General features: G+C 46.0%; 1 protein-coding gene across 1 annotated transcript in view; it reads right to left on the bottom strand.

Annotated features, from left to right (window-relative positions):
- Positions 1-5,051, bottom strand: part of B4GALT5 (beta-1,4-galactosyltransferase 5) — a 73,489-nt gene extending 68,438 nt beyond the window's left edge. The window contains exon 1 of the mRNA XM_049650623.1: positions 4,744-5,051. Within this exon, the coding sequence (XP_049506580.1) occupies positions 4,744-4,858 (115 nt within the window). The 5' untranslated portion in view covers positions 4,859-5,051. The remainder of the gene's footprint in view (positions 1-4,743) is intronic.
- Positions 5,052-20,926: the final 15,875 nt, after the last annotated feature.

The raw sequence follows: 20,926 nt of genomic DNA, 5'->3' as shown, positions 1-20,926 counted from the left end.
CACATTCCACCATATGTATATCACTCCACAAAAGCTCAAGAACTACATGCACTGTGGCATTTAGGGGGGCATTTTCACATAGGGTACAAAAAAAACCCACAAAAAAACAAAAAAATGAGGCTGTTTTCATACCAAACTGGGGGTTCTGAAATTTTCCTATGGTTATTAGAAAAAGTTGCACTTGACTACATAAAACATGTATCTTATCTAAAATCTTAGGCCCAATATTTGTACAGAATATGAATGAATTATCAACTTTCTGTATGTGAAAACATCTCATTAAAAGTTGGTTAAGATGGGGGTACCTGGGTGGCTCGGTCGGTTAAGCGTCTGAGTTCGGCTCAGGTCATGATCTCACGGTCCGTGAGTTCGAGCCCCACGACGGGCTCTGTGCTGACAGCTCAGAGCCTGGGGCCTGTTTCAGATTCTGTGTCTCCCTCTCTCTCTGCCCCTCCCCTGTTCATGCTCTGTCTCTCTCTGTCTCGAAAATAAATAAACGTTAAAAAAAAAAAAATTAAAAAAAAAAAAAGTTGGTTAAGATGAAGTTCTGGTTTTTCAGACAACTTTGGGGTTTTGTCAAGTATAAGATCAGAGAATCAAGTGACTTACTCAAGGTCATTTGGTCAAATCAGGTGGGATTAGCATTACTGGTTCCTGCCTTCCAAAAGCCAACCAAAAATCAAACTTTTCTTGGAACTAAGCAAGCCAAAAGGGAAAAATCGTTCCCCATTTCCTCTCCTCGGTAATCCAAGGACAAACGAAAAATTAGTTTCAATGGCAGAACCTCAATTAATAAAGTTTCGTCAATACATAGATTATTACCTCCAACCATGCACGGCACCTCTCTCAAAATTAGTAACTATTTTACCAATTTGAAAGGTCAGTAACCTCTATACAACCTTCCCATCTAACAGCCCCATAAACTTACTAAGAAGCTTTTAAATCAGCCTTTCCTATGTACACCTATAAACAGTTCACTTCTCTTATCTTCTATAAGATCTGGTCAGACTGCAATATATAGATGTACTCTGAGCTGTTAGATTTTTTTTTTTCTTGAAGTTAAAGGATCATAAATAAGTTCAAAGTTTTCTTCAGAACTCTGAAAGGAATAGGGATATTTCACCAGGACGGGTGAAACAGCGATTAAACACACGGGAACCGGTCAGGCTGTGGCTGGGGCAGGGCTAGAGAGGCTCGTACACATTTTGATCACCAGATCAGCTGCTGCTTCAGACATTTCAAATCCACCACCTTCATCACATTTTCTGCCCCATCCTTTTCATTTCTACTTTCAACCTGCTGATATAAAACACTACCCTTGAATTAATAACAGAAATGTAATACGCAGTGAAGCCATATTTTGAAATCACTAACTGGACTGGGATAGGGATATTGAAGCAGCTGGGAACTCTTTGTACTTATTACAAGCACAGTGTACTCATATCTAGCAAGGAACAGTCCTCACATCCAATTTTCTAAGTCGAATGGTGCCATCACCCCTATTTCAGATGACCCTCAAGTCCGGGATGTTGCCCTTTGCTCTCGGACGAAAGGTCACCAATATTAAAAGCTGGCATGAGAACTCAAAGATACTAAGTTAGTGGGCAGGCTAAAATTGTGGCTGGATTCTATCATATATGAACAACTTTAAAATACTTATAACTAACATTAATTTTCTCTTACCTCAATTTCAATTCAAGTCTACTTATTTCTGAATATAGTTGTAACACACTTTTTGGACTGATGATTTCTCTTTAGGCCTTTGAGCAAAACGTGATCACTGGGTATATAAGGCAAATCAAAAGCAGGACTGGAAAAAATTAAACCCGGAAGGAAATGTAAGTCACTAACACTTTCCATTAAGCCAGAAGTGAGAAATGTCATTATTTGGAAATGAATCAGGTTAAGCTATTATCACACTGCCAATATACAACTGTTTTTGACCTGCAAAAACAGAAATTTCATATGGTTCAACCTAATGTTATTTTCTAAGCTCATTTTAATAACTGTCTCAAATTAAGGTGTTGACAACCCAAGGCCCATAAAACCTTCTATTTCTCTAGATTGCCTTAACCTTTGGAAAGATTTGCCACCCCGCTGTCCAAAGCTGGCCATTGGAGAAATTAAGTGTATTAACAGGAAAGCCAAGATTTAGAAAACAAAACAAAACAAAAACAAAAACAAAAACAAGACCAAAAATCCCACCAAACAGCTGACTATAACTGTGCCTACAAGAACCCTAAAGCCATTCCACATCTTTTGTGCAGTTCACATTCTCCACTAACAGAAGTTGAATCCTGAGAAGATCTGCCCTTTGGAAGACTTCCATTTAAGGAAAAACCAGTGAAAATGTAAGTGCACCGCATCTTTTTCAGTTTTCAATGATACAGGAATCTAAGCATGGTAAATGTTCATCATTTTACACTGGGGTTCCACTGACCTAAAAATTTATTGTTGAGGAATTCTAACTGAGTTGGTGAGTTCTGCTGGAGAATGTGCCTTCTAACCTTTCTAATCTCAAGGGTGATCACCATCCCAGTGGGATTATTCTGCTATTTGGGTATGGTTGATTTATGTACAAACAACAGAAATAACCTGTCACGGAAAGCGGTTATGGCTGCAAGAATACATCTAGGTCTAAATCTATATCATCTCACACCCATTGTTAGTAAGTCTAATATCTAATATGCTAATGACCTCTTTTCTCAATTAATTCCACTAATTACTCACCTGTTCTCATTCTGCCAAAATTCCTATCTCCTAATCTGATCCATCAGACCACATACTATACTCTCCCAGAGGGATGTTTTTTCCCTAAGATACTTCATAAACTGTTAGGACAATCAGATGCTGCCTGTTCTATCTTTCCAGGTTTCATTTATAGTATACAGCAGCAATATTAACCAGCAAGTGAAATACGCTCTTAAAAAAAAAAAAAAATCAGGAGAGAATCTCCTGCTCTATCTGGAAATTTCTCTATTCAGCTAGTTCAGTGTTGACAGGTCAACAGAGAATGGCACTAGGCATTACTACAGTCCTAAAGGGCATGCCCCTATAGTGAACCCATCAACCCTTTCCTAACATCCAAATGACCCAGACTTTTTATAGCAGAATCTACTCTCCTTGCCCCAGCCCCAACAGCATCTTCTGGTCATTTTTCACCCTGAACTAAAGTTTTCTCTGGAGCGTGTGGTGACACCCTGTCAGTCAAATACATTCTTTAAACCTTCCATCTACTCCCTTCTTTCTCCAAAGTTGCATGTAACTGTTTTTTAAAAAAACACGTACAAAAACTCCCTGTGCATCGTAAGTGCTTTAAAAAAGAATTTATCTACTTCCATCCTTAAAACCCTATGAGGCTAGGCTTAGTACTCCCATTTTACAGAGGAGAAAAGCTGAGGCTCAGGAACTTGCCCAAGGTCATAAAGGGCAAGGATTTGAATTCGAGTCTGACCTCGGTGTCCTCTGACCTTAACCCTCATGCTGTATTTCCTTCCAATCTCTTTCTTCATGTCCTTTATGTCTGTCTGCTCTGTGGTCTTACAAAGTCTATGCTTGGGCAGTGTTCAGTTTCTCCTGGGGCTGTCTTGCCTTTAAAGGACATGCCTTCCAGAAGAATGAGTACCCATTCCATTTTTTCTCCATGCTCCTCCTTCCCACCTGGCACCATTTCCCCCAAGGCTCTTATCACATCTCCTCCTCTAGGGCCAATTTACGCGTCCTCTCGGTCCCTGAGCAAGCACCACAGGATACTGAAGGGCCACCTTCTACCCTCAAGGCTACGAGAGAGAAGTAAAAGGGTGGAAGGGTCCAGACAGCCCCTCTCCTAAGTCTTCATTCAGGAAGAAACTGCGGCCGAGGACCGGGGGGGGGGGGGGGGGGAATTTGGGGAAGGAAAAGAGGTACGGGGCGGAGTAACAAGGGTGTGCCCTTGGGGGTGGGGGGTGGGGAGATGGAGATGGGGAGGAGGCGTGGGACGCTCAGGGTTTAACAGATTGAATGGGAGGGGGGGTGGACCGCCATAAGGTGGGGGGGGGGTGCCCCCCGGAGAGGAAAGGGGCCACTTGGAGGAGGAGAATGTGTGCGCTGGGGAGGAGAACCTGGAGGTGGATATAACAGGAAAGTGGAGGGAAGAAAGGGTAGGGAGGGGGAGCAGGAAACGGTGGACTCACCCGGGAGGAGAGAGGGGAAGGATGGATGGGAACCGGGAAGGTGGGGCGCCTCGAGACCCCACCACCGAGGCTCGGCGACGAGGGGCGGGAGGGCCGAAAGGGTTCGGGGTCCGCGGAATGCCGGGAACCGGGGCCTCGGGAGACCCCGGGGGAGGAGGAGCGGGAGTTCTCGAGCCGAGCGGCGGGAAGGGGGGCTCGAGGGAGGCAAGGGCGGGAAAGGGGGCGTCCCGGCCCGGGGGCTGGGGGCGAAGGTATCGTCGGGCTCGCCAGGGGATGGAGTAAGGAGGGCCGGGGGTGCGCGGGAGGCAGGCGGGGGCAGTGGGTTCCGGGGCCCGTCGGGGTGCAGAGGGCGGGAACGTCCTGGCGTCCCCCGAAGGCCGGGCGTGGGGTCTCCCGAGGGTCGGGTCGGGGTCCCCGCAATCTTCCGCGGCCAGGCTCCGGGCGGCCTCCGGCCGGGGTCTTCCGAGGGTCGGCGCGCCGCCAGGGTGGGGCGAGGGGTTCCCGAGATTCTCCCCCGCTCCCCGAGGCCGGAGCGGCGCCTCCCCCCCAGGACCCCAGGCTTCCTTCCTACCTATGCCGGGCGCCACATAAACGAAGTAGAGCAGGGAGGACGACAGCGAGAAGAAGAAGAGTGCGGCGAGCAGCGAGCGGCGCGGCAGCCGCAGCAGCCCCCGGCGGACGCGCATTCTGCAGCCGAGCCTGCTCCCGCCGCTCCCCGTCCGCCGCCTCCTGGGCTGCCGCCGCCGCCTGGGCCTCGGCCACCACCTCCCGGGCCTCGCGGGCCGCCGCTCGCCGCCGCCGCCTCGCCGCTCCCAGCCGCCGGCCACCGCGGGCCGGGCCACATAGAGCGGGCGGGGGCCTGAGCGGCCCGGAGCGAGCGCAGCGGCGGAGACGGGGCGGGGCGGGCCGCGAGAGGCGGGCCGGGGGCGGGGCCAGCGCCGCCGGGCACCGTCGCAAAAGACCGGCGCGCGCTCCCTCGCCGCCCGACCCCCCGGTTCGGCTCCCGCGGCGGAGCGGCGGCCCGCAGGGAACGTCGCTAAATGGCGACAGCCCCTCTCCTGGCGCGGCCACCGCCCAGGCTTTCGGGGAGCGTCGCTCAAGTGCCGGTGGGCTCCGCGCAAGGGCGCCCCTAGCCCGGGAGCCAAGGGGCCGTCTGCAATGTCTGACGCTGCTGGTCGCCTACTGCGACAGTGGAGCGGGGATTATAGGCATAAGGGCTCGGCATACACCTTCACTCATTCATTCATTAATTCACCTCACCATTTATTAAAAGCCAGACATCGGCCATAGGCCAGACACTGTTGTTGGTGTTGGGCATGCTACAGAGAACAAAACAGACAAAATCTGTCTTCATGAACTCACGCTCGAAAGCGAGGAGGAAAGGAGACAAATCAGTTCATAGTATCGGGTACTGATAAATGATATGAACAGAATAAAACACGAGAATGTATTGGAGGCAGGCTAGTGTGGTTAAGGAAGGCCTCATTGACCAGGTGACATGGGATGAGACATAAAAGGGTGAACAGCAGGCACAAAGGCCCTGAGGTCAAAAAGCCTCCTCTGTCCCCAGGTTATCCAAACCCAGGATAAAGGTTAGATCTCTAGGCAGGGTCCACATCCCACAGAATCATAAGGAGTGTAATGATAACAATTATCAACGTGAGGACTTGGGTTGAGAGACGCTGGGCTTTACTTATGTCGTTAAACTGCCCCAGCAGCCCTGCAGTCTGTGCTCTTATAATTGCTATTACACAAATGAGGAAACTGAGGCTCCTAGGGGAAGCAATTCCCCCAAGCCTTGCAGTAGGGCCTCAAATCAAAACTGACCTGTCTCCCAAGGCAGACCTGTGACCACTAGGTGGTAACTTACCTCAACATTACATCTGGCTACTAATTCGCACCCTGCAAGTTGGTATCCTACTCCGTAGGATAGTGTGTGTGACCATAACCAAAAGAATGCTTTAAGATCAGCCCCAGGTCAGAAGAACCAGCCCGGCTTCAAGAACCTTCCAGCTGAATTGGAGAGGAAAGCGGTCCTGGTGTAGATACATCTCCCAGGAACTGTGAGGCTGTCTTGGAATCCCAGAAGCAATCAGGAGGGATTCTTTGAGAGTCAACAATAATCCCACTTTCTATTCCTAAGGTAATTTATACTTTTTGCAGTGTCTGAGCCTGTAAGTGAGGGCTCTAGAGCCAGACTGTCTAGGTTCCATGGCTCCTATCTCTTCCATTCTTAGCTGAGTGACTTCAGGCAAGTTGCTTAACCTCTCTGTGCCTCTCAGTAAAATGGCGGATATTATTAGTAACAATTGCATCCAGCTGTTGCGAGGATTTGAGTAATCCATGGCAAACCAGGCACGTGGTAAATGCACATAGCTCTCACCTAACCAACACCCCTGGAAAATGGGATGGGGCAGAAGAAGCTTAAACAACAAAATTTCTCTGCTTTTCTCGGCAGGGAATTTTGACTCGGATTTGGGTTCAAATCTTGGCTTGGTCTCAGCTAGCTGTGTGACCATAAACAAGTCGTTTACCCCTCAGATTCTATTCATTGCCTACAAAATGGACCCAGTGTTGCCCACCTCTACAGGGACGTGATTCAGAGTAAGTGAGAGCTGAGTTGAGGCCCTAGACCAGAAATCTCAAACTGCCTGGAATAATCTGACCTGTAACTCCTTTTTGTTTGGCCCACACCACAGCCCCTGCCCCACCATGATCTCGCAGTTTGTGAGTTCGAGCCCCACATAGGGCTCTGGGCTGACAGCTCAGAGCTTGGAACCTACTTCGGATTCTGTGTCTCCCTCCCTGTCTCTCTCTCTCTCTCTCTGTCCCTTCCCCACTCTCACTCTGTCTCTCTCTCAAAAATAATAAACATTAAAAAAAATGAACAATCGGGGCACCTGGGTGGCTCAGTCGGTTGGGCATCTGCCTTTGGCTCAGGTGGTGACCTCACGGTTCAAGGGTTGGAGCCTGCATCGGGCTCTGCTCTGTCAGCACAGAGCCTCCTTGGGATTCTCTCTCTCTGTCTCACTCTCTGCCCCTACCCTGCTTGTGCTCTCTCTCTCTTTCTCTCTCTCTCTCAAAATAAATAAATAAACTTTAAAATTTTTTAAAAGAAAGTGAACAATCATACTGTAATATGCTGTAATAGCCAGTACATTCCCAAATTTCCCAAATTTCCCCAATTGTTTAAGGAATGTCTTTTATAGCTGTTATTTTTTTTCAACAGCATCAAATCAAGACTTACAGATCGCATTTGGAATTATTTCCATAGTATGTACTTACTTACCTACAACCGTCTCTGTACCTTTTTTCACCATTTCTCCCAATATTTTATTTAAAACATTTTTAAACCTATAGGGAAGTTGAGCAAATGGTACAGGAAACACCCAGATATTACCATGCAACGTTTTGTTTAACCGAACCAGTGCTGGACCCGTTGGATTTCCATGGGGGGAAAAAAGACTCTTCACTCCTACCTCACACTATCCACAAAATCAATTCAAGATGGATTGTAAATCTAAATGTGAACGATCACAAAAAAGCTTTTAGATGAAAACAAAGACTATTTTCATGTCCTTGACGTGGGCAGAAATGTGTCAGAGGACACAAACACCAACCAGGAGGGAAAATTGTGATAAATGAGGCTGCATTAAAATAAAAAATTCTCTTCATCAAAAGACACCAGAAAGAGAAACAGAAATACGTAGCTTATAAAGAACTCATATACAGAATTAAAAAAAACTTTTTAATGTTTATTTATTTTTTCAGAGACACACACACACACGCAGGGGTGAGTGGGGGAGAGATGGAGACACAGAATCTGAAGCGGGCTCCAGGCTCTGAGCTGTCAGCACAGAGCCAGACGCGGGGCTTGAACTCACAAACCACGAGATCATGACCTGAGCTGAAGTCGGACAGTTAACCGACTGAGCCACCCAGGCGCCCCCAGAATTTTTAAAAAACCCACAGACGTATAGAAACAAGACTGACAACCAAATAAGGGGTGGGCGGGGGAAGACTTGAACAGGCATTTCATAAAGGAAGGTATCTAAATGGCTAATAAGCATATGAAAAGGTGCTTAAAGCTCTGAAAAAAGCAGAGGAAATCCACACCTCCGGAGCGTGTGTGGGCCGCTGGTTCTGAGCAAGGGAGGGACAGCTTACAGCCAAGGCTTGAGGGCGCTTCAAAGGGCAGAGCAGTAGGAAAGTGAGGCTGTCAAGCTGACAGAGAAGGAGGAGCAAAGCCGGGAGGCTGAGCGCTCGGTGCCTCTGCCCCTGTGAGTAGGCCGACTTGTGCACTTCTGACCACGCTGCGGCAGGGAGAAAGAGGGTCCAGCCCCCTTGGATGACACAAAATGGGCTTCAATTAGGAAAAGGCTGCTGGAGACCCAGCCCGCTTGAACCAAATGTCTCTACAATTGGATTCCCTTACCATCCACCCCCACCCTCGCCTGGGTGGGCAAGGAGTTCAGCTGTTCCGCTGTGAAAGAGACAGGAAAGCCTCCCTACCCCTGGCCTAGGTTCTGATGACCAATCTCTACCCCTACTACTCCATCTGAAATAACAAGATCTTGAAAAAGATTGGTTTTTTTTTTTTCAACTTCTTTCTTTGATTTTTTTTGGAGCTTGACACTTTTTAAAGTTTATTTCTTTATTTTGAGAGAGAGAAAGGGAGAGCACAGGGGAGGGGCAGAGAGAGAGGGAGACAGAGAATCCCAAGCAGGCTTTGCGCCATCAGCGCTGAGCCAGACGCGGGGCTCGATCTCACAAACCGTGAGATCATGGCCTGAACCAAAATCAAGAAATCAGGATTCTAAAGCTTAACAGACTGAGCCACCCAGGCGTCCCCGGGGTATTTGTGTGTGCATGTACATGTGTGTGTGTGTGTGTATGTGTGTGTGTGTTTCAACCTTCTCATTTCTGAGTTAGGCTTCCAACTCACTCAAATACGCATTCATTCATTATTAATTTCCTATTCAGCCGCTCAAACAAGCTCACTGCATTCTGGTCTCTGCTCAAATGTCACCTCTTCTAAGAGACCTTCCCTCTAAAATATCTTCTTCCCCACCCCAGGACTCTCTCTCCCCTTACCCAGCTTTATTTCTCTTCATAGTACTTTTCATTCCCGACATTATATTATACACGTGTGTGTTTGTTCGATCATTTTCTGTCTCCCCTGTCAGAACATAAGCTCTGTGATCTCAGAGATTCTGTTTCATTCTCTGCTACATCCTTGCATCTAGCACGGTGCCCCGCATCCAGCAGGTGCTCAATAATTGTTGGATGAAAGGTGAAGGAATAGCAGGTGTGCACTAAGCGTGATGGGCAGGTATCCAGGGGCTTTTGCAGCCCAGGGGCAGCACTGACAGGAAAGTGGGTAACTGGTATGAGGTGTAAGGATAGGACCCTTGGGCTAGCAGTCAGGGGAGCTGTTCTGTGAGATTCTAGATGGTCTTTTTTTTTTTAACATTTTATTTATTTTTGAGAGACAGAGCATGAGCGGGGGAGGGGCAGAGAGAGAGGGAGACACAGAATCCCAAGCAGGCTCCAGGTTCCGAGCTGTCATCACAGAGCCCAATGTGGGGCTCGAACTCACGGACCATGAGATCATGACCCGAGCCGAAGTCGGTCACTCAGCCAACTGAGCCATCTAGGCGCCCCTCTAGATGGTGTTTGAAAGGGAGTTGAGACAGGCTTGCTGCCTGCCTGATTGGAATAGCCTCTCAGTCCAAGGACAAGGAAAAGACGAGGGGTGAGGCTGGAGGTGGCTTGACCCCATGGCTCAGTAGGGGCCCCTGAATTGAATCGAAAAGACCTGGAGGCCAGCCAGGCCTGCCTCTTCCTTGTTCTCTCCCTGTGATCTGGGCAAGTCTTTTCACCTCTCTGAACCTCCATTTCCACATCTGGTTCCTTCTTCCAGGGTTTCTGGGAGGATTTGAGATAGTACCTATAAAGTGTCTGGATGTAGCAATACTCAATCACTGTTGGTATTCTCACACTTTTTCCTGTGGGCCATAGGGAGCCCTTGAAGGTTTTGGAGGAGGGGAGTGACCTAAAGAAAGGAAGGCCCCTGGAGAAATCCCAGAGAGCACAAGTTGGCCCTCATGTCTGCTCGTCAACACCTAATTAACAGGCTTGCCCAAAGCAAACACATAAAGAAGAGGCTCCACAGCCTAAAGTAAAAGATACCATGCCCCTCCTACCCCCTCATACTTTACTGGAAAAGATTCCAGGAACCCGCCCTGAGGAAGATATTGCATAATCCGTGGACAATAATCACCAGTAGTGTGATAACATCATACACTTCAAACTATCTCAGGTCAAACTCCCAGAGGCGTGAGCAGATAAATATCATTGACTTGTGCATAACTGCTCTCTATGTCCAAGGAGCCCTGGCATTGAGTCCTTCCGACACCAAGGATGCCTATTGGCCGAGCATTGACTGGGTGGCTCACCCTGGTAAGCTTTAGCCAGGCAGTAGTTAATCAGCCCCTTTCAGAGAAACTGAGGCTCAGAGCAGAAGTGACTATCACTTCCTGCCAGCAGCTCACGGAGCCAGTGTCCTTTGCCACTCTTTTCCCTCTGCCGTAATAATGAACAATGTTCTGCAGAGCTGAGGCCCCACCAGCTGACTTCCAGAGTGAGGAGGAAACTCCCCTCACCCCATCATGATCAAGAAATAAGGGGCGCCTGGGGGGCTCAGTCAGTTAAGCATCCGACTTCAGTTCAGGTCACGATCTTGCGATTCCTGAGTTTGAGCCCTGCGTCGGGCTCTGTGCTGACAGCTCAGAGCCTGGAGCCTGCTTTGGATTCTGTGTCGCCCTCTCTCTCTGCCCCTCCCCTGCTCGCATACACTTCTCTGCAACATGCTTTCTCTCAACATTATTTTTATAAGACATGTCCACAGGGAAGCATGTAGCTTGAGTTTATTCATTTTCACGGCTGTGTAGCATTTCACCGTATATTGAGGCCTGTTTTTAAGTCCTTTTTCCTGATGATGTCTATTTAGGTCGTTTCCTCTTTTTTGCTACTACTGGTCCATAGATTCTTAGCTAAAGTTCAAAATCCAAGAAACCTAAAACCTAAAAGCTTTTTCGTAGTTTATTTCGCAGCAAGACCTGACCTGACCTGAACATCTTTAGTGGCAAAACTTGACCTCAGTAGACAGAAAGCTGTCTATAATCTTTATCTCACTGTGAATATCTGCATGTTCCCCTAAGGAAACACGTAGATCTTCCTTTACAGAGTAGCCCCCATCCCTCTCAAGAGGTGTTCTGTAAATATTCAGTGTATGTCTCATATTATCGTTTTTATTATCATATTATCTTTCAAAATTCTGTGATTTTCAAAATTTCCAAACACATCTGGCCCCAAGGGATTTGGGAAGGGGCTGTGGACCCAATTCACACAGTGGTGCAAGGAACAACTGCGGCAGAATGCATTTTCCAAAGATGGTCTCAAAAATATTTTCCATCCTCCTGCTCTTCTAGAACTTTCTTCATTTCCCCCTTCTTTGCAGCTGGGTGGGGTTGTGAGTCATTTGTAGCCAATAAAAACGCGTGGAAAGTGACACTACGCAGCTTCTGACTTGTTGGTGGGGACACACATCTCTGGAACCTCTGGCCACCATGCGTGAGGAAGCCACACGGAGGGGCCACCTATGGGTGCTCTGGTCAACGGCCCCAGTGGGGATCCCAGCCCACAGCGGGCATCTTCACCAGACGTGAGAGAGAACAAACCTTTAATTTTTTTTTTAACATTTATTTATTTTTGAGACAGAGAGAAAAAGAGCATGAACAGGGGAGGGGCAGAGAAAGAGGGAGACACAGAATCTGAAACAGGCTCCAGGTTCCGAGCTGTCAGCACAGAGCCCGATGCGGGGCTCTAACCCACAGACCACGAGATCATGACCTGAGCCGAAGTCGGACGCTTAACCGACTGAGCCACCCGGCGCCCCGAGAACAAACCTTTAGATATTCCAGCCCCCATCTGTGACCTTCCGGTCTTCTCAGCTGAAGCCCCCCGACAGGCTGTCCCCACTGTGCCCTTCCCAAATCCATGAGCATAATAAAATAGTTACCGTTTACACACAAGTCTGGTTTGCTACACAGCAGCAGTAACTCTAACACCACCCTCCTGTGCAATCCTATGCATATGGGCAAGAGTTTCTCCAGAGCACGTACATGCAAGAGTGGATTTGCACATCTGCTTAACTATTTCTGAATTGCTTTTCAAAATGGGTGTACCCATTTAAACTCCCGGCTGCAGTGAATGAGGGTTCCCGTGACTTCCTGCCTCACCCACAATTGCTATGATCGGACTTTTCCAAGGTTCTGTCCCTCGGCCATGAAACGCCTCTATAGAGACAAAGATATGAGGAACATCCCTTTTAAAAGTTCTGCCACTGTCTTTCTATCCTGGACAGGTAGGCCAAAGGCATAACAGGGTTGCGGCCGGGGAGTATTAGCTGATAGAAGTAATTTTCTCATTCAACAAATATTTATCAAGTACCAAACTATGTGCCAGGCACTTTTATAAATGCTAACTGGAAAAGATGATGATGATGATGATGATGATGATGATGATGTCGTCCTGGTACCAGGCATTTATTGACCTTTTATGGTCACTTAACATTCATTCACCTTCTGCAACAGCTCCGATTGCCTTCACCTCTTGCTTTCATTCTGCCTGGTGCTTTGGGGTTGCTGACTCCATTTCTACCTTCAGACTTGTTATGTGAACCAGCCTGGTCAGTCATAACATTGTATTCCTCTGGTAATAGTGACTGGTTTGGAGTTGGGCGGACTGGTCAGAACCAATGAGACTCAACTCCCAGAAATTTAAATTTGTGCCTTTGGAGAAGCCAACCATGTCTTTCACACTAGACTTTAATATGAAGCGTTGTAAGCCTGGAGCAACGGCAGCCATTTTGTCAGCATGCGAAACCTGGGAATGAAGCTGGTGTATGCAAAGAGACTGATGTAAGCAACAAGGAGAAATTGAGTCCTGATGACATAATTTGAGCCCTGAATCCACTTAGCCCTGGTGGCCATCATTTTACCCCCACTTTGTACCAGCTGAGGTTTTCCTGTTTTGTTTTAACTGAAGTATAACATGAATACAGAAACATACGCATATCACAGACATACAGCTCTCCTACATAGGGTGACTGTAGACACCTCTAGCAGAGCACTAGTCACAGTGCTTCATATGTGGATATGTGCACAAGGATGTAAGTTCAAGTGTATGTACATATTTAAAGAAGCACTTAAATAGTACTTACTGGGTGTCCGGCACTGTTCTAAGCACTTTATACACAGTTACCTTACAAAAACATCTTGAGGGAGGTACAATCATCCTCATTAGCAGAGAAACTGAAATCTAGAAAGATTAAGGCACGTGACCAAAGTCACAGAGCTGGTTTCTTTCTTTCCTTTTTTTTTTTAAAGAGGTGGGTTTTTGGGGTGCCTGGGTGGCTCAGTGGGTTAAGCATCTGACTTCAGCTCAGGTCATGATCTCACGGTTTGAGGGTGTGAGCCCCGTGTCGGGTTCTGTGCTGACAGCTCAGAGCCCAGAGCCTGCTTCGGATTCTGTGTCTCCCTTTCTCTCTGCCCTTCCCCCGCTCACATTCTGTCTCTCTCTCTTTCAAAAATATACAAACATTAAAAAAAAATTTGTTTTAATCAATAAAGAGGTGGGTTTTTTGTTTTATTTTATTTTGTTTTAGAGACAGAGCTCAAGAGCATGAGCAGAAAGAGGGGCAGAAGCAGGGAGAGAGAGAGGGAGGGAGAGAGGGAGAGAGAGAGAGAGAGAGAGAGAAAGAGAGAGAGAGAGAATCTCAAGCAGGCTCCACACTGATCATGGAGTCTGACGCAGGGTTCAATCCCACAACCCTGGGATCATGGCCTGAGACAAAGTCAAGAGTAGGACACTCAACCTACCGATCCACCCATGTGCCCCTCACACAGCCAGTTTCTTATAAATTATGTGACAGTTATGGCCAAGTTACACATTTCCTTGAGGGCAAGAGCTGTCTCTTTTCCATCTTTGCACCCCCAATACCTAAATCAGGGCCTGGCATAATGTAGATCTTGGGTAAATATTGGTTGAATGAATGAATGATGAATGAATGAAAGAAAGAAACTTTATGAATTCAACTGAGTCTGCTGTGAGAAAACTTTAAAACACCCAAAAAATCCAAATATTTAAAAAAGACTCCAGGGTGTTTCTTCTCCCACTAGAGCACAGATAAGCAAACTTCTTTAGTAAAGAGCCAGATAGTAAATGTTTTTGTTTTTGCAGGCCTTACATTCTCTGTCACAACCACTTAATTCTGCTATTGTACAACAGCTAATGTGGCTATGTTCCAATTGAATTTTACTTTCAGAGACAGGCAGTGGGCCAGATTTGGCCCTTGGGTTGTAGCTTGCTAACTCCTGCTCTAGAGAATGAGTCTTTATTTTATCGAAGTATTCGCTGTCGATTACTGCAGTTAGTAAAATCAAACAGTACCTTGATTTTTGCTTTGCTTTAAAAAATTATGTTTAAGCCACTGCCTTCCAGTTTATCCCATTTACTTCCTTCACTATGTTAAGCTTCCTAGAACATACTTCTCATCATGTCACTGTATTAATCAAAAAACTTTAGTGGCTCCCTATAACTTATAGAAAATGGCCTCTCTTCCTTTGACTTTTAAGACCCCTCCACGATCTGGTCATGACCCTTTGCGACTCTTCCTTCTCTCCAACAGGTAAGTGGGGGTGTAAACATCTCAAGTTTTATAGTGGGGAGTGTGGTTAGTAACATTCTATGACTGTAGAACGTAGGGCACTCAGTCAACATTCCAGGATTCTACACAGAAGGGGGTTCAGCTAACATTCCTTAAGTCTATACAGATAAGGAAGCTCTATAGACATTCCATAATGATTAGCAAAGAGGCTCTGCAAACACTTGATGATTTTGTAGAGACAGGCATTCTATAAGTAATATAAGATTCAAGCCACAACAAGTGGCTTTGCAAGCATTCCATGATTCTGTGGACCTGAGGGTGTTCCTCAAAGACAGTTCATAATTTTATAAACAGGAAGGAAAAGATGTTCAAACACCCTCAAATTCCATATACAGGGAGTGTTCTGTAAGCATTTTATGATTTTCTACCCAGGAGGAGACTACAAATATTACTTAATTCCATAGAGAGAATAAGGCTCTGTAGATCTTCCTTGATTTTCCAATGTGCTTTGCAGATAGTTAGCGATCCTTGAGAGGGCTCTACAAACAATAATTCTACATGGAGGAGAGTGTTTATTCCCTGAACAGGCTTTCTAGGTAGATTCCTATGGTCAATAAAGATTCCATGGTCCTAAACAATAGGAAACTCTGCCTGCGGTTAATGATGGTACAGATAGGACAGCATTCTGTGAATATTTCTTCTTTTAATTTTTTTTGAATTTATTTATTTTGAGAGAGAGAGAGAGAGAGAGAGAGAGAGAACAAGAGGGGGAGGGCCAGAGAGAGAAGGAGGGAGAGAATCTCAAGCGGTCTTGATGCTTTCAGCACAGATCCCCACGCGGGGCTCGGACCCACAAACTGTGAGATCGTGACCTGAGCCAAAATCAGGAGTCGGACACTTCACCGACTGAGCCACCCAGGCGCCCCTGTGTAAAGAGTTCTTGTTTTCACACAGAGGAGGGGCAGGGAATATAGGCCATGACAGTAAACAAAATGGTATTCTGCAAATAACTCTTACGATTCTATACATAGGAGAGAGCTCAACACATTCCCAGATCTTACACAGGTGAAGGGGGTCCAGCAAATACTCCTTGAGGAGTATTTGGTCCTCTACCAAGAGGACCAAGAATCTCTGCGAATATCCCTTGGTGTTACCTATAAGATGATTTGGAAGCAGGTCATGATTTAATACACAGGAGGGTGCTTGGCAAAATCTCGGGGATTTTGTGGGCTCTAGTGGGCTGGGCACATCTGGTCTTACGAAGGAAAGCTGGGGGCTGGGCAGTTTTACCAAAGGACACGAGAGGCCAGAGGCCACAGGCCAGAGTCTGCAATTGTTTCAAGTGCACATAAAAATGTGTTAGACCTAAAAAACAATATTGACTCCAGAATATAAAAAGGAAGCTCCAAAAGTTGAAATTAACTGATGTTTAATTAAAATGTCTACAAAACAGTAAATCAACTAATCAACTGCCTCTGAACTCACGTGATTACACTCATGTATCTAGTGGGCCGTGGGGGTACATTTTCTTATGCTTAATAGGATATGGGTGGGCCTTAAAAACTCAAGACAGAAGCCCAGGAAGATCCTAAAATGGCCCTAGGCTTGGAAGGGGCTGGAAAGTTCATGTGGGAAGGTCAGAGGACTCTCCAAGCCACCTGCTGCCCCTGTCCGGCCTCGTTCCTGAACAGGACACTGACATTCCAAGGCTGGGACTCTCCCAAGAGATGGACCGGGCCCCAAATATCACCGCTGATTAGGGGAAAGGCCGCCCATGTCAGCAACAGGGAAAGCCAATTAGCCAAGGACATTATGTTGTGGCAGGTGTCTGGAAGAATCAGATATTGTCATGGTCTCAGGAAGGAAAAGCAGCTGTTTCTGTTCCTCCTCCATCATCCCGAGTCCCAGGAGAGGGCTTTGAGCTGGCAGCATTACTTGGAGCAGGGTAATGGGGGCCAGAGCAAGGATCTGTGGCCACAGGTAAGCCCCAGAGTCACAGGCAGAAATGAAGAGTGTTGATCAAAGACAGTGAGGGAAAATCTGAGTCTAGGGTCTTAACATCCCAGAGCCCAGCCATAATCAATCAACCCACGTGACAGCAAATGTAACATTGCCCTGAGCTAGAGGCCACGGGATGGCAGAGGTTATAGCTTTGTTTCTCAGTTTTCTTAACCCATACCCCATTTCAATGAACATAAAAGCATCTCAGTCTCCTTTGACATCATTTTAGATTATAAAAAAAAATGTTTTTTTTCTTCGAAAACTCCAAAATGATTAAAGGAACACATAGAAGAATATCTTTATGACTTCGGAGAGAAAGAGAGTCCCTAAAATGGCACAAAATGCACAAACTATAAAGGAAAAGATTAATATACTGGAGTACATCAAAATTTCCTCTATGGCAAAAGACCTCACAAAGGGGAAAAACAAGTGACGAGCCAGGAGAAGATACAACCAATGTAACAAAGGAATTAAATCCAGAGTCTATAAGGAACTCTTGTAGATTAATAAGAAAGAAAAGATAGTCATCCCAATGAAAAAAAGCACTAAAGGATTTGAAAAGGCATTTCTGCGAGAATAGAAAGCCCAAAGGGCCATAAACATATGAAAAGAGGCTCCATCTCAAGATTAATCAGGGAAATGCAAATTAAAACCAGAGTCAGACACTGCTTTACGTCCAGAGATTGACAGAAATTCTACTTCTAGGTATGTGCTCCAAAGAAATTCTGGCAAGTGAGCACAAGGAGATATATATACGGGGTGTTCGTTGCAGCATTGAGTACAAAATTTGCAGACAAACTGAATTTCATTATTAGGGGAACAGGCTAATAAAATACGGTTTCACAGGGGCGCCTGGGAGGCTCAGTCGGTTAAGCATCCGATTTCATCAACTCGGCTCAGGTGACGATCTCACGTTTTATGAGTTCGAGCCCGCGTCGGGCTCTATGCTGGCAGCTTGGAGCCTGCTTGGAATTCTCTCTCTCCCCCCCCCCCACCCCGCCTCTCTCTGCCCCTCCCACCACTCGCGTGCTCTCTCTCTCTCAAAATTAATAAATAAATTTTAAAAATATAATGCTTTTTGGGGCGCCTGGGTGGCGCAGTCGGTTAAGCGTCCGACTTCAGCCAGGTCACGATCTCGCGGTCCATGAGTTCGAGCCCCGCGTCAGGCTCTGGGCTGATGGCTCGGAGCCTGGAGCCTGTTTCCGATTCTGTGTCTCCCTCTCTCTCTGCCCCTCCCCCGTTCATGCTCTGTCTCTCTCTGTCCCAAAAATAAATAAAAAACGTTGGAAAAAAAAAATTTAAAAAAAATATATATAATGCTTTTACTAGTGACATGATGGCGTGCTATGCAGCAGTTAAAACGAATAAACTAGAGCTTCTCTGTGTATCAATGTGAGAAAGCAGCAAGCTACAGAATGAGACACATGGTTGGATAACATTGGACTGAACTGTAAAACATATAAACAACGAAACCATAGATACTATGAGAAAATATGAAAGAGGGCTTTCTAACCATGATTTAAAGTCCAGAAGCCATAAAGGAAAAGATTAATACACTTGACTACATTAAAAGAAAAAACCTTATGGCAAAAACAAAGTAATAAAGAGAGAAAAGAAACAACCCATCCTATACAAAGTCAAAACACACACGACAAACCGCGGAAAAATTCTTGCAGCTCATATCACAAAGAGTTACTTTCCCTCATGTCTGAAGAGCTCTTAGAGGCAGATAAGAAAAATGGACAACAGCCCGATAGAAAAATGAACAAAGGGTGTAAACAGACAGTTTATAAAGAAGGAAACTCAAGTGGCCATTAAACATGAAAAACGGCTCCATTGCCACTATGCTCCATCTGTCACACTGGGAAAGTTCCAGAAGCTTGATAAGACTTCGAGGCCATAGAGCACCTCCATGATTCCCGGTGGGCATAAACTGGCCCAACCTTTCTGAAGGGCAGTTCAGCAAAGTTTATCAAAATTAAAAATGCGTAGACCTCTTTGATCCAACAATTCTATTTCCAGGAGTTTGGCAAATAATCCCATGTATGTGTGAGATGACATTTGTATGGAATTACTTATGGAAAGTGTGGGTTATAACAGAAAAAAAAAAAAAAAAGGAAAACCATTGTCTGTTATGAGGAGACTGGTAGCATAAATTGTGATCCACCAAATCATAGAATATTATGCAATAATAGGAAAAAGAATAATGATGTTCCCTACACGTTGATACGGAAAAGTGTTAAAGTAACACTGATTGCTGTGTGGAAAAGCTACTGTGACAGTATGTACCTTGCATAAAAACAGTAGGAAAACAAACACGTGTGTGTTTGTATTTGTTTATGCATGCAAAAAGAAACTCCAGGGGCGCTTGGGTGGCTCAAACAGTTAAGGTCACGCTTTCAGCTCAGGTCACGATCTCATGGTTCGTGGGTTCGAGCCCCGTGTCAGGCTCTGTGCTGACAGCTCAGAGCCTGGAGCCTGCTTCGGATTCTGTGTTTGCCTCTCTCTCTGCCCCTCCCCTAGACATGCTCTGTCTCTCTCTCTCTCTGTCTCTCTCTCTCTCTCTGTCTCTCTTTCAAAAATAAACATTAAAAAAAAGTAACTCCAAATGAACACATAAGAAATTAAAACACTAGTTACCTGTTGCAAGGGGAGGGGGACATATGAATTATCATCCACTTAAGGATTAAACGTAAAAACAATGAAAATACACATTACACACACACACACACACACACACACACACACACACCTAAATCAGTTTGTTTCTTCTCCACTTAAAAGGCTCCCAGAGCTGTCCCCCAACATCACAATAAAATCCAACACCTGACTGTGAGGCCTCCCAGCCTTGCATGATCAAGTACCAGCCTTTCCCTCCCAGCCCATCTGTTCACCTTTCCTCACCTCCTTCTACCTAGATGCTCATACAGTGGTGTGTCTCAAAAAACCAGCAGGTATGAAAAGGCAACCGCAAATCGGAACACTTACATGCAGCTGGTGGGAATGAAAAATGGTGCTGCCGCTTTGGAAAACATTGTGGCAGTTACTCAAGATGGTGAAACATAGTTACCATATGACCCAGCAATTTCACCCGGAGGTATATATACAAAAGAATGGAAAACACACATCCAGGAATGCCTAGGTGGCTCAGCGGGTTAAGCATCTGACACTTGATACTGGCTCAGGTCTTGATTTCAGGGTCATGAGTTCAAGCCCCGCATTGGGGTCCTCACTGGGTGTGGTTGCCCACTTAAAACAAAACAAAACAAAAAAACCCAAAAATGTGTCCACACAAAAACTTGTACACAAATGTTCATAGCAGCATTAGTCATGCATTAGTCATACGGCTCCAGAGTGGAAACCTTCGGTGCAAATTACTAAGTGAAAAAGCCAATCGGAAAAGGCTGTATACTGTATGATTCCAATTATATGACATTCCAGGAAAGGCAAGAGTAAGATGAGTGGTTGCCAGGGGTGAGGAGAGGGGGAGATGAAGAGAGCACAGAGAATTTTTAGGGCAGTGAGAATACTCTGTATGTTAACGATGGATATACGCCATTTCACATTTGTCCAAACCCATAGAATGTATAACACCAAGAGTGAATGCTTAACTGTAAGGTAAACCGGGGACTGTGAATGACCATGATGGGTCAGTATAGATTCATCCTAATAGCAGAGGCTGTGCATGAGACGGGGCAGGGGCTATATGGGAAGTCTCTGTACCTCCCTTTCAATTTTGTTGTAAACGTGAAACTGCTCTTAGAGAACGCGATCTTAGGGCACCTGGCTGCCTCAGTGGGTGCAACAAGCAACTCTTGATCTCAGGGTTGTGAGTTTGAGCCTCATGTTGGGTGTAGAGATCACTTAAAAATAAAATTAAAAAAACAACAAGATCTTAAGAGTGCGCACACACACACACACACACACACACACACACACTTACCCCAAGACAGAAAAAGACATGTATATTTTTAACGTTTATTCATTTTTGAGAGAGAAAGAGAGAGAGAGAGAGAGAGCA

This window comes from Panthera uncia (genome assembly GCF_023721935.1).
Source record: "Panthera uncia isolate 11264 chromosome A3 unlocalized genomic scaffold, Puncia_PCG_1.0 HiC_scaffold_11, whole genome shotgun sequence".
NCBI classification, from domain to species: Eukaryota; Metazoa; Chordata; class Mammalia; order Carnivora; family Felidae; genus Panthera; species Panthera uncia.
This window is presented reverse-complemented; position numbering and strand designations above follow the sequence as displayed.